At 41.3% G+C, this 13,295-nt stretch overlaps 1 protein-coding gene across 1 annotated transcript in view; it reads right to left on the reverse strand.

Annotated features, from left to right (window-relative positions):
• The window catches only part of LOC113403108 (focal adhesion kinase 1), a 59,560-nt gene that overhangs the window by 2,188 nt on the left and 44,077 nt on the right, over positions 1-13,295 (reverse strand). The window contains exons 4-27 of the mRNA XM_064219045.1: positions 11,830-12,014; positions 11,083-11,238; positions 10,683-10,762; positions 10,361-10,517; positions 9,882-10,026; positions 9,364-9,485; positions 8,702-8,788; positions 8,362-8,443; positions 7,929-7,964; positions 7,475-7,600; positions 7,055-7,135; positions 6,812-6,946; positions 6,395-6,527; positions 5,982-6,114; positions 4,546-4,687; positions 4,230-4,434; positions 3,781-3,911; positions 3,317-3,663; positions 2,687-3,238; positions 1,692-1,808; positions 1,459-1,567; positions 934-1,011; positions 583-787; positions 61-171 (exon numbers count right to left, since the gene is read on the reverse strand). Coding sequence (XP_064075115.1) covers positions 61-171; positions 583-787; positions 934-1,011; positions 1,459-1,567; positions 1,692-1,808; positions 2,687-3,238; positions 3,317-3,663; positions 3,781-3,911; positions 4,230-4,434; positions 4,546-4,687; positions 5,982-6,114; positions 6,395-6,527; positions 6,812-6,946; positions 7,055-7,135; positions 7,475-7,600; positions 7,929-7,964; positions 8,362-8,443; positions 8,702-8,788; positions 9,364-9,485; positions 9,882-10,026; positions 10,361-10,517; positions 10,683-10,762; positions 11,083-11,238; positions 11,830-12,014 — 3,655 coding nt within the window. The remainder of the gene's footprint in view (positions 1-60; positions 172-582; positions 788-933; positions 1,012-1,458; positions 1,568-1,691; positions 1,809-2,686; positions 3,239-3,316; positions 3,664-3,780; positions 3,912-4,229; positions 4,435-4,545; positions 4,688-5,981; positions 6,115-6,394; positions 6,528-6,811; positions 6,947-7,054; positions 7,136-7,474; positions 7,601-7,928; positions 7,965-8,361; positions 8,444-8,701; positions 8,789-9,363; positions 9,486-9,881; positions 10,027-10,360; positions 10,518-10,682; positions 10,763-11,082; positions 11,239-11,829; positions 12,015-13,295) is intronic.

The raw sequence follows: 13,295 nt of genomic DNA on the forward strand, positions 1-13,295 counted from the left end.
GTATTATATAAAATAGGGCACAAGGCACATACAATGCGACCTATTATGAAATATTCTCACTTGGTGTAGTCGTGATGCAGCGTGGTCCGGCAGTAGTGTATGGCGAGACGCATGGCCTCCACGAGCGCCGCCATGTCCTTGCTCAGCACCTGGTGCGCCATCTCCACCTCCCTATAGTAGTCGTCAAAAAAACGTTTTTACAAAATGTTCTGGAGGCGAAATTATATTAATTCGTGGATGTTTAGAGTGTACGTAAATGGGTAACGCTACAACATCCGTCCGTGACATTTTAAAAAAAGAATGAGAAAAATAAAGAGCTCGGAGTTAAGTTTTTCACGAAATATCTATTCGTGTCTTAATGCGTCCGGCCTCGGTCGGACATTTCGATTTGTTTAAAAATATGAGTACGAGTAGCGTTCAGTCGCAATTTAGATAAAAAAGAAACCTACCATCGTAGGTAGGGACAGTGAGATGTTGCTATTAAAATTATGATTATGCATATAATTAAACCAAGGTCGAAATCAAAATATAATGATGTGAAAGTAATAAAGGTAAGCGGGGGGTGATCTGTGAGCGCGAGACCTCTGCGCGGCGGGCGGGTAGAGCGCGACGAGCGCGTCGACGACGGCGCAGAGCGCGCGCAGCTGCGTGCCCACGGCGCGCACGGCGGCCAGCAGCGCGTCGGGCGCCGGCGCCGGCCCGCTGGCCGCGCCCGCCAGCCGCATCACGCGCCGCACCACCTCCGTCGTGCACGCGTACACCGGCTCGCCCGCGCCCTGCGACATTACTTTCCTTCTGTCACGGAACAGGCGCTACGGTGTCCCGCTCGAGTGGGCAGGCGGTCCCGTTTATGAGAGGTACCCGTGGCGTGTTCCGATCGAAGAGGGAGTACAGATAAGTCGATTATAAACATGTTCATAAAACTTATCGTACTCACCTTGTCCTCGCTGGGCGTTCTGGTTTCTTTGGATTTAACGGTATTCGCCGGACTCGTCTCTGACGAATTCGTAGCTGGAATTGGAGTAGTTCGCAATAATAAATCCTTTTATAAATGTTACAAATGTGAATTGATGAAATGAAACCGAGAACGGTTTCAATGCGTAAATATTCAAGTAAAGTAAATCAGATATATCACATGTATAATGTAATATTAATATTATATATATGGTTTTATCTTGGCACTAATGTTACATACTTAATTCCACTTAAATTAGTTAGCACGTATTATTCGTAAAAATACTACAAATTATCTTGACCTGACATTTAAAACTCGACAAAATATTATATAGATACAGATACTATCTGTATCTCATAAAGTTTTCTTACGAGTGTGCTGTGGTGCAATAACTTCTAAAATATATTTTGAAGACGAGTCTCTGCCCCGCCCAGCAGTGGTTTAAAGGTTACTTTTAAATAATTATGCCGTCGACTTATCGTCATATAATTGTAAATATTTACCGGAATGTGGTTGACTAGTGGACTTGGTCTCCTGCGAGCCCGTCTGCGCGACGTCCGCCTTCTCCCCATCCGCGTCGGGCGGCGCCAGCTGCACGTTCGATAGACGTTTCTGGAAAATGTACCACTTTGTTAAATATCTCTCTAGTGTAGACTAATTAAGTAAGACTTCACAAAGTTATTAACGATAAAATATCGGGACACGTTTACATTTAAATTATAGTCAAATTACTTACCAAATTATCCTCTTGCATTTGCAGCCATCGTCTGTCCTCCTCGCTCTGGTGTTGCTGTCTCGCCAGTTCCGCCAGTAGCCTCCTCTCGACTGCTTGCTCCGTATCGAACTCGGGACTCTATGGCCATATACACAGAGCTCATTATCGGTTAAATATTATTAAGAACTATCATTGTGGTTAGTAGGGTTGCATCGAATATTAAAATTTTAAGTTATTTATAAATATTCCTTGGATTATCTTTAAATGGTAGTTTGTATGAGGTAATTTTTTTGATAAATTGATTTTTATTTTACACATCTTTTTCGTAATTTTATAAACAAAGGTTCCGGTGTTAATTCGGTTCCAACTTTCACCAGCCACAGATAACCAACCACAAAGTTAGCTCTTAATAAAGAAAATTAAAGAGAAACACATTATATACATTATCATAACAAAAAACCAGAATATTGACAAAGTGTAAACTAAAATAAAACGAGTATATGTGTTAAGCGAGAATTTAGAGCAATTACAGACATTATTGTAAAAAAATTGCCAGTTGAAAAAATAAAAAAAAAATTGTAAATAAATAAAAACCAAGTCTACCGCAGAAAACAACGCACACATACTCTGTGAAAAAGAAAAATTAAAAGCTCTTAACCAATAAGGACGGGGGAGGAACAATCGGACCGGGGCGAGGAGCCTTTGTACATGTGACGACTGTTTACACACCACAGCTACACAGCTAGTTGCCGCCGAGATTCCCACCCTGTTACATCCACGTTAGCTGCCAAGTGCCACATTTGTCTTTAGCGATTGTTATCGACCATTCCAATTCCGAAGTGCACTATCCGCCGCTCGCACACGCGAGCCAGGAGATATTTACAGGAATAATCCGACAGTACCGTAACTGGGCATGCGCAAAAAAAAATTGAATCTATCTACAAACAAATCGAATGCAAAACAAAATTTCGAAAGGAATATGCCAATCATGCTCTCCGGTGCAATGCTGTAGTCACCTGCTGGGCGTCGGCCGCGACCAGCGGGCTGGCCGGCCGGACGTGGCTAGCTTTGGACAGCTGAGTCTGTGCCGGACGGATCGGACAGCCGTACTGCACGGCCGTCACGACGCCCACCGGCACCGGGTAGGCGGCCGGGTGCGACGCCGCCATGCCGGCCGCGACCGGACGGAACTGGCTCTTGGCGAGGCCCGCCTTGTGCGCGGCGATGGCGACGCAACTTTTAACATTGTCGCCGCCGAAGTCGTATATCTCCTCGACCAGCGCCGGCTCGGGCTGCTGCCGGATCTTGTTCAGCACGCTGGCGGCCAGCTGGGCGTTTATCGCTCCCTGGACCGAGAACTGACCTATGTCCTGGTCGCGCCTACTCCTTGGCGGGGGCGACGCGGGAACCGAGTGCTGGCGAACGAAGGGGGCGACGGGGACCGGCGAACCCCGGTGGGAGAGGCTCCCCCTGTTGCGCTCGAGGGAGCCCATTCGGATCGGACCGCGTTCGACGATTCGGGGGCTACGTTCGAGGGAGCGGACCCGGCTGGGGTACGACTCGGGCTCCTTGTCGTCGGGCACCGGGGGGAGCAGCGGGGGAAGCAGCGGGGCGAGCGCCTCGCGGGGGTCCTCGGGGGAGGGCGCGCGGGGGGTGCCGGGCGTGCGGGGCGCGGGGTTGGCGCACAGGTTGTCGCAGCTGTCGGGCGCCGCCACATGGCCGGCCAGCGTGGCGGGGGGCGAGGGGGCAAGGGGGTCGAGGCGGTGCAGCTGCGTGACGGGGATGGGGCGCGTGGCCAGCGGGGGGGAGGGCAGGGCGGCGGGCTCGGCGAGGGCGGGGTCGGGTTGCGCGAAGTCGACGGCGAGCGTGTTGAATACCGAGGCGGGCGTGGTGTAGGCGTGCGGGTCGGCGCGCGGGTTGTCGCGCAGCAGCTGCGCCAGCACCTGCGGGTTCTGCGCCACGATGTACGTCTGCGGCCCGACGCCCTCCGACGCTGGCCGACACATTAACGCCGTTAGCATGTATTGCATACAATTCATTTATATTTCATTTAATTGAACTCTCAAGTGGCCATTGTGTACACCATAGATGAGTAAGAGAGCATGCTCACCTCCAGTGAGGTTGGTGGAGGGTCTGGAGGGTTTGGGGGGCGGCTCGTCCCCCCACGAGGCGGCGGCCACTCTCCTGTTCTCCCGTCGCATGGTGTCCCACGCGGTGTTGCGCTCCTCCTGCAGGATCTCGCTAAAGGAACGAAAGGCACGTTAGCTACATATTGGTAACGTAACTGAACCACATTTACGTGGACAATAGATCCGTTGCGAATTAATTTGTCACGAAATCTATGAATAGAAGGTATCCAATCACTCGCCGGATTTCCTTTTTTTATTATTTTAAATATACGATAGTAAATTTAAATTAAACATAGCAATAGAGGGGTAAGGGTAGAGGGTATTTTTGTTTGACAGCAGATATTGGTATGAGTTGGCGGTAGCTACGGACACGAGATCGCACTAAGCCAAACAATAACAAATAATAAACGACTAATTCGGGTGCACTCACAAGAGCGTCTCCTTGAGCTGGTGCGCGGTGGGTCGCTGGGAGGGCTCGTAGGCCCAGCAGCGGGACATGACGGAGTACAGCCTGGGGGGGCAGCGCGGAGGGAGCGCCAGTCTCTCTCCGTTCTCCAGTTTGCCGATCACGTCGTTGTTCTTCACGCCGCTGAACGGCTTCACGCCCAGCATCAGGATCTCCCACATACAGACGCCTGCAGGGAAGATGATATTTGATATTTAGTCATTGAACGAATAAAATAATAAGTACTCGGTACTTTAGTCTGACTAGTCTACGATACATTCGATTAATAAATTATATTTACCAAACATCCAGACATCCGACGCGGACGTGAATCGTCTAAAGTTAATCGATTCGGGAGCCATCCATTTGATGGGCAACTTGCCTCTCGACGCCTTGTAGTATGACTTATCTTCCACCATTTTCGAGAGACCGAAATCCGCCAGCTGTCACCAAAAACACAGATTATAAATATTTAATTACTAATATATATTCTACTTGCGTTAACTTTTTACTTTAACGGAAAGATAGAACAGAAAATGAGTAAATTCTTATATTTGTATCTTTTCACGTTATAGATACATTTGATTCATAATTTAAAAGGTATTATTATAAGACAATGTTTAAAACCACCATTCACAACCTAGAATGCACAGGCCATATTATAGAGCACAATTGTGTGCGTTAACATAAATTCAGTCTATGTTCTCTTTTATATTTCAATGGGATGACAATATCTCTTTACTCTTGTTAGAAATAAATATTATTGCGTTTCAACGTGAAGTGTTCCCCTTATCCCAAGAACTGTTTAGACCGACGAAGCAGTTAAAAAACACTTATCATATAATATTTATAATTTTATTTTATTTTTATTTTTTATTTTAAGTGAATATACATTTTATTTTTTATTTTAAGTGAATATACATTTTATTTTTTATTTTAAGTGAATATACATTTTATTTTTATTTTAAGTGAATATACATTTTATTTTTTATTTTAAGTGAATATACATTTTATTTTTTATTTTAAGTGAATATACATTTTATTTTTATTTTAAGTGAATATACATTTTATTTTTATTTTAAGTGAATATACATTTTATTTTTTATTTTAAGTGAATATACATTTTATTTTTATTTTAAGTGAATATACATTTTATTTTTATTTTAAGTGAATATACATTTTATTTTTATTTTAAGTGAATATACATTTTATTTTTTATTTTAAGTGAATATACATTTTATTTATATTGTACTGTATTAAAAACGATGTAACAAAAACCCTATTGGATTTATCCGTACATCGGTATTCGTTGTCAACACTTATAGACTTAAAACTATACAATAATAACAAATTAGTTATGTAATGCATATATATTCGTGGGTCCATAGCACGGTAATGAAAAACTAAGAAGATCATCTTTGAAGCCTTTGAAGTCTCGCCAAATGCCGCTTTTCGCGGCAATGAGGGTTGTCACATTTATTTGTTATTTTTTATATTTAATCTGTACCGTATTTGTTTCATGTATGCATGTAGGGTACCGATACCATGAATAGCATGTGATTTTTTTTTATTAATAAGAATACAAAAAATACAAAATAGTTACATCAAAACTAACATAAAGAGCTCGTCTCGTAAATTGCAGCTTGGGTTTACTAATAAATCTCCCCCCCCCCCCAAACACTCGATAACCCTGTCTAGACGCGTCCTGGTGGTTTCCCTGACCCTGTCATACCCTACCTTAACACAGGTAGCGGTGGAGACGAGCACGTTTCTCGCGGCGATGTCCCGATGCACGAACTTCTTGCTCTCCAAGTAACTGAGCGCGGTCGACAGCTGGTAGATGTACAGCACCAGGGTGCACGTCTCTAACCTAAGGGAGACATAGGCGCTTTATTCGTATTGCTGTTAACTATGTGACGTGTGCACGGGCTCTTATAATAATGCAATAAACTCTTCTATATTTGGAACGAATATGATGTACAGCCATATGTTTCAATAAACTATATACTGTAGTCAGTCGTACGTCTACAGTGCTAATACAAAACTGATTTTTATTTATATCTTAAATGAGTACAAAAGGGTACATCTGGTGCCCCGACGTGATACTGAACTGGCAGAAACTAGTACACTGAATACTTTTGAAGCGGTACCTGTGCGCGTTTTGTTGCAAGTAGGCTCGCATCTCGCCCAGCGTGGCCAGCTCCATCACGATCCAGATGGGCGGAGTGCTGCACACACCGACCAGACCGATTATGTGGGGGTGAGAAAACTGCTGCATTATATCTGGAAAATATATACGTAATGATTATTTTTTTATAATATAAAAAACCTCCATAAGGCAAATAAAGTGGACATATTTTTTAACTCTTTATGCCGTGGGACTGTGCATCCTACTGCTATATAACTTTAGAGTTCAAAATCCTCTAACATTATATTTGTACTTTCCTCGCATAAAAACCTATATTATTAAATTATAACAAGTACATATTACAATTACAAAGTCGTAAATTAAAGTCGTTGTTCAAAAGCAATGATGATAGCGAATCAACGAGCAGACGGTCACTCACAGGCCTCTTCGAGGAACTTCTCGGCGGTGTCGAGGTCGGCGTCCAGCTTGCAGGTCTTCACGGCGACGGGCAGCACGCAGTCCGCCCCGCGCGCCCTGCGCGGCCCGCGCGGCGCGCCCGACACGCGGCACGTGCCTGGGGGTACGGGTGACACTCTAATGGCTTTCTGCGCTCGTTTTATATTTAATAATGAGACTGACGTTAGAGACCATGATATACACAGAGTATAAAATATATAAATACCTTTGTGTACGTCACCAAATTGTCCTTCCCCGATGATACCCGTAAGTTCGATTTGATTACGAACCAATTCGTAGTCCCGAACTGTTGTGAAGTAAAATAATAAAATTAATCACACATACATCATTAAAAATAATACCTTATACCAATTGTTTTCGAAAGTCGAGTTTAATTGCAGCGTGTCTATATGTAAAGTTTCTGAGTCGGAACTATTAAACTCTGAAACGTTTTCGTTATGTCTGAACTACTGTAGTAGAACATAATTTTGAATTTATAACTGTTTACATTTTACAGTGTAGAACGGTACAAGTGATTTATGACGTCACATGAAATGTAATATGGCGACTGCGGTCAGATATTGCTTTTTAGTTTTAAGATAATTAATGCACTCAGAACAGTCAGTACGTTGTCGTTAGGTGTTACCTGCTGGCGTGGAGTAGTCGGCGTCATCGTCCACAATCTCCGCGTAGTCCTCCGACAGCAGGGTGGCGGTGGTGTGCGCCTCCCACGAGCTCGTCTTGCCCTCAGACGAGCTGCTGCTCATCTCCGCTGTAACGTACCAGTGATTATGTTTACAACAACCCCAAATATACGTCCTAATTTCAGGAGATAATCTCTTAAAGATAAATTTACCAGACACAAACAATAATAGATTATCAAGCTTCCCACCATGATAGTCAAGGTCATCAGTTTTAGCTCAAAATATTTCGCTTGAATTTAATCAATTGAGTTCGAACTTATTACGTCTTTGAATTATTATTTGAGATAATTCAACTTTTGTTATAATTTTAAAGAAGTATGATTATTACTGTTAATATCTATCAGTGACATTATAATTAAATATCTTTTCTATGTTGAGCTTAGATCCAATACTTACTCTTACATTGACAGTTCAGACTTTTCCATACAGTAGCTTGCAAAGAAAGAAAACGTCATAAAAATAAACGGACCACAGCGAAAACATACATAAACATACATATAAACAGCCTGTAAATTTCCCACTGCTGGGGTAAGGCCTCTTTTCCCTTTGAGGAAATGATGAAGAAAACACATGCAGGCTTCCTCGCGATGTTTTCCTTTACCACCGAGCACGAGATGAATTATAAATACAAATTAAGCACATTAAAATTGAGTGGTGCTTGCCTGGGTTTGAACCCGCAATCATCGGTTAAGATGCACGCGTTCTAACCACTGGGCCATCTCGGCTCTCTCGGAGTATTTTAATAATATTTGTTGAAAATGTATACTTTTATAATAATATACCGTAATTATAACAAAACCTAATAGAAGAACTTCGAATAGATACTCACTTGTCCGATTCCAAAGCGACGTTTGCGAGTCTGTCACGAGTCTACAATAGCCGTCTACTAAATCTGCTAAACTTTCCGCAGCCTGAAAATTTGTAACAAAAAATTCTAGTACAACTTTTCTATCATATATTCGTAATATAATGAATCTCCCAGACTTGGTGAATTTGGTGAAAGTACTTCCGGGCGCCACTCGCTTAACTTATTCAACCGTCACACAACAATACTTAGCATCGTCGTGTCCCGGTTTAAAGGAATGGTTATTTATTATTGCAACGCCAATGTCCCTGATCGTTTAATATCAAGTATCAAGACTTATTTTAAATAAACGAAAAGGGTATACCTCGACACTGCTGCACGTTATAGTTAACGTTTCCGTGGCGCCCTTCACTCGCAGCTGCAACGCCGCTTTACCGCACGATGAGTTCGTCTAAATACAGAAAATATAAATAAATAAATATTGGACAACATCACATACATTACTCCGATCCCAATGTAAGTAGCTAAAGCACTTGTGTTATGGAAAATCAGACGTAACGACGGTCCCACAAACACCCAGACCGAAGACAATGTAGAAAACTAATGAACTTTTTCTACAACTACTCGGCCGGGACATCGGGAATTGAACCCGGGACCTCGGAGTGGCGTACCCATGAAAACCGGTGTACTCACTACGCGACCACGGAGGTTGTCAACTTGTAACAATTGACAATAAGACTAAATATATAACCATAACCGTAAAAAAGATTCTTTGTAAGAAAATGAAAAAAATAGCGACAAAAAAAAACAAAAAAGTCGGTTGCAACTGTGATTCGCTCCATTCCGAAGATTCAGTTAAGGTTTGACTACGAGAACCCTTTGTCAATCTGACTTTGCATAACTAGTGCCAAAAATAAATAAAGACATTTTATAAAGTAGACAAAAAAAATAATATAGAGATTTAACAATGCGTTTTGCTGGAACTATATTTGAACGGGCATATGTCTATCGTGAGCAGATGGGTACCTGTGTCTGCGACTGTTGGGTGCAGTTCGACTTCAAGGTCTGCACCGCGACGATGTCGCTGAACGACGCTATCTTCGTGTAGGTGGGAGGCTCACCGGCTTTGTGCGAGACGTACGATATATCTATCGAAAAAAAACATAGAACATTGTACCAGCGTTTGTTACCATAACGTTTACAAATGCAACAATACGTTTAAACTTTTAATATACTAATGATGTTCAGTACTTGTGAGCAAAACTAGTACGACCTTGAAAACTGTTGTTAGTATTGTACCGATCCCAGCATGAGATTAACGGTATATTATTATTTGTAATGGGGACAATTTGTAATGCTTGAAAAATATTAAAGAATCCTAGAGTTCATTGGAAAACCGTACATCATCTTTCCACGTCCTACATCTTGGGAGTGTGGCGTCAGCGTATCAACATTCATTATGGACGAATATAGAAATAGTCTCAAAAAATATAAACACATCGAGTGAAAAGGATCATCTTGCGAGTCAAATGCAACGGCCGTACCTATGTCAGGTCCAATCGCCAGCTCGACGGGTATCGCCCAGCCGGAGCCGAGCGCGCCCGTGAACGTCTCGCGGTCGTAGCCGTAGTGCGTGTGCATCGTTTCGAGATATTTGAGCATGCAGTCTGTATCGCTCAGGTTTGCCACCTGGGAAAATGTTACAAGCATTCATTGTAATCTATCGGCAATTACTTTCGATTTTGCCAAAGGCAAAGAAAATTAAAGAAAGTATAAGCGTAATCAAGTCTGGTCACCAAATATATTTATTTATTAGTTATATGTACACGGATACACGAAGATTTAATTGAACTAAATAAAATTACAATCGAAATTTAAACGGAGAGAATACAGTTAGTTAAGTTTCCCGTTTGAAATCTCCAAATGCACAATTCCTCTTACACTGGGGAAGAAAAATATCTTAAAGAACATCACCAGCCTTTTGCAACAGTCTGCCGTTCTTATTTCCTATAACTTCACTGACCTTTTTAAACTGCTGCTGTATGGCCTTCTTCAGCACTTTCGGTTTGATCGCTTCGAGCACGGACTTGGGCAGGAACTTGTGCAAACCGAACTCCTTTTCCAGGTACTCGATATTGGACTTCTTGTCCAAAGAGATCTGCATGTCTTTGCAGAAATATCTGCAGCAAGAAAACGACTGTTTTGGGAAACTTGTATTATCTATGGTAATTCTGCGAAAAAATTAGGAAAGATTTTGCCATTACACATCAGATAAAAATTATATTTTTAACATGAAAATTTGTCAAGATATTTGAATTAATAATTGAATTAAATTAAATACTTACTTTATTTCTAAACAACATATCTGTATCGCCAAGTCCTGGTCCACCATTGGATGATTGGCATTGAGGTAGTCATGTCGGACCTAGAATTAACGTTATTGTTACCAATATAATTTATAAATAATATCACCAGATAAATCAATGTATGTATCAGAAAGAGTACAAGTGACAAATACATAGAACGCGTGTATCTTAAACAAAGAGAGCGATATCAAATCCAGAGCAAATTGAGTTGAATTTAATATCGACGTTGAGAAAATTAAATAACAGGAGAAAGTGTCGTATAAAATTTTCGTAGAGTAGGAATAACCACCAAGTTTTCCTTAGAAGGAGGCTTTTGTCTAGCAGAGGCAGTTTTGAGTATAAAGGAAAAATGTCTGAGATTAATTTAAAAATTATTGACCTGATCGTAATAATAGTGGAAGGTGACGCGGTCCGAGTCGCAAAGGTCGCGAAGATTCGCCGGTAAGTAGCGCACGCGCAGCTCCAGCCGCCACTCGCTCGCCGGCCATTTTGTTATCAGCTCCGATACTGGCGTGTCTTGATGTATCCATCGGATCTAAATTAAATAATAATAATAATATTAGGGCGATAAGAGGTGGCCTGAACGCCCACTTGAGTGGACCAAACACGTCTACACACATTAACCGATAATAGTGGTCGTTTCGGATCCAAATCCATGTAAGTACTAACGTTTTCAAGTGTCTTATTATCGTATGAAAATCATCTAGTTGTTTGACGATAAAGAATTATTCTTTATCGCCACCGAATGAATCAAAAAGAAAATTGTATCAGTCTGTAATTTTGAGATAGTGCCAACTAAATTTAGAGTAGTAGAATACTCTCCAACCCTATACCAAACGTATCTTAACCGACAGACTTCGCGCATTCATGTCATTCGCGCAGTAGTGGACTATTGAAGATCTGTTCACTCGCGATGACGCGTCCCTCCACGTTAAATCACCGGGACTCATTAGTATTGAGTAACACTCTTGCTTACAAGATGTCTTAGTGTGCGTAAACGATTAACAGAAAAATAAAGAGAGCAAAAAATACAAATTAGATTATGTTTGGTAATGCACAAAACGATAACACCAACCGACATTAATTATTACATTATTCTTATATGATTAACTTGAAACAAACGAACCTTTCCACTGGTGAGCCTGCGTGCCCGCAGCGCGTAACACGAGGCGTACACCCGATCGCCCGCCGCTAGCCTGGCGGCGAGACACCGCAATACTGATCTTACATCCTCGTCAGCGGACGCCCTTACAACGTTGAACCCTCCGTTCGGCAGGTGCACCTTCAACGTTGATGGATCTGTTGCCGCTCCTGTAATAAACAAATTATTACTTCAAAAAAAAGTTAAAAATTGTTTATGAAACGTAGGTTTGGAGATAATTTGCTTCTTACTGGTTAAGTGTGCACAGGACACAAGAAAGTTTTCATAAAATATGTTTTTACATCCGAACATGAAATTATATATAAGCACATAAGACTATGAAATTTTAGTAGAACCCAAAATATTCGGTCAAAATTCACGTCTTCTTGTAGGGTTTGGGGATCGAGGCATCTCATATCGGTTTTTACTTACGGCTCTTTTGAAGTCCTACTCATGTTTTAATATTGTATATTTCGTTGTTTGTTACTAAATCACGCAAAAGCGAATTAACAGATTTATATGAAATTTGTAATAGAGATAGGCTACACTGCTGCTCCGTCCAACGTCTGACCCTCTCACAACACGGACAAACCGCATTTGAAAGCAAGTTTCAAATATTCTTTATGTTGCAGTGAGAGTGAACCCGTGTGATCAAAGGCGTAACGGACATGTCGGACAATTGACTATCGGTGGACTATTTTGTTTACCTTACTCATAAATTGAAAACCACCTTTAACATATTTATTATAAATCTTACAAATAATATAAATGCAAAAGTTTGTGTGAATGGATGTTCGTGACTTAATCGCGTCAGAACGGCTGATCAGATCTGAATGAAATTTGGCACAAAGATAGTTTACAATCTGGAATAGCACATAGATTTTTATTCCTTACACTAGTACGTCACACGCTCATACACGTGCGAATCGGCGGGCGGAAACTAGTAGAATAAAACAAAAAATATGACCGGACAGGGAAACGGGAACGTTAACTTTTTCTATTCAATACAAATATAATTATTTTTTAGTAAAACGGATGCAATTGGATAAGATTTTAGGATGTATTGATTGAATTAATTAACATATACTTAATAAAATAAATATACTTTGTTGTGCAACAAAATTATATTACACAAAAGGTGGGATTAAAGCTAAACTGCTATATCTACCGGCCAACCTCAATACGTTCACGAAAGGTTACCAGTAGGTGTGCAAAATGAAAGTTTTTAATATAAATTATATATTTATACATAAATGGATATTTTTAATAAAGTTGGTATATTTACTTCACAGTAAGTTTACCATAATATTATGTATATTCACATTAATATATCTCTTTTTGAAAGAAACAGTGACAATAATTGTATGGACACGAGGAGGAAAGGTAAACTAATAACACGTAGATTCCGACTTCGCTAAGTTATAACATCTTCCTGGGGCACGGTATTCGTT

Source organism: Vanessa tameamea, chromosome 25, assembly GCF_037043105.1.
Source record: "Vanessa tameamea isolate UH-Manoa-2023 chromosome 25, ilVanTame1 primary haplotype, whole genome shotgun sequence".
Taxonomy (NCBI): Eukaryota; Metazoa; Arthropoda; class Insecta; order Lepidoptera; family Nymphalidae; genus Vanessa; species Vanessa tameamea.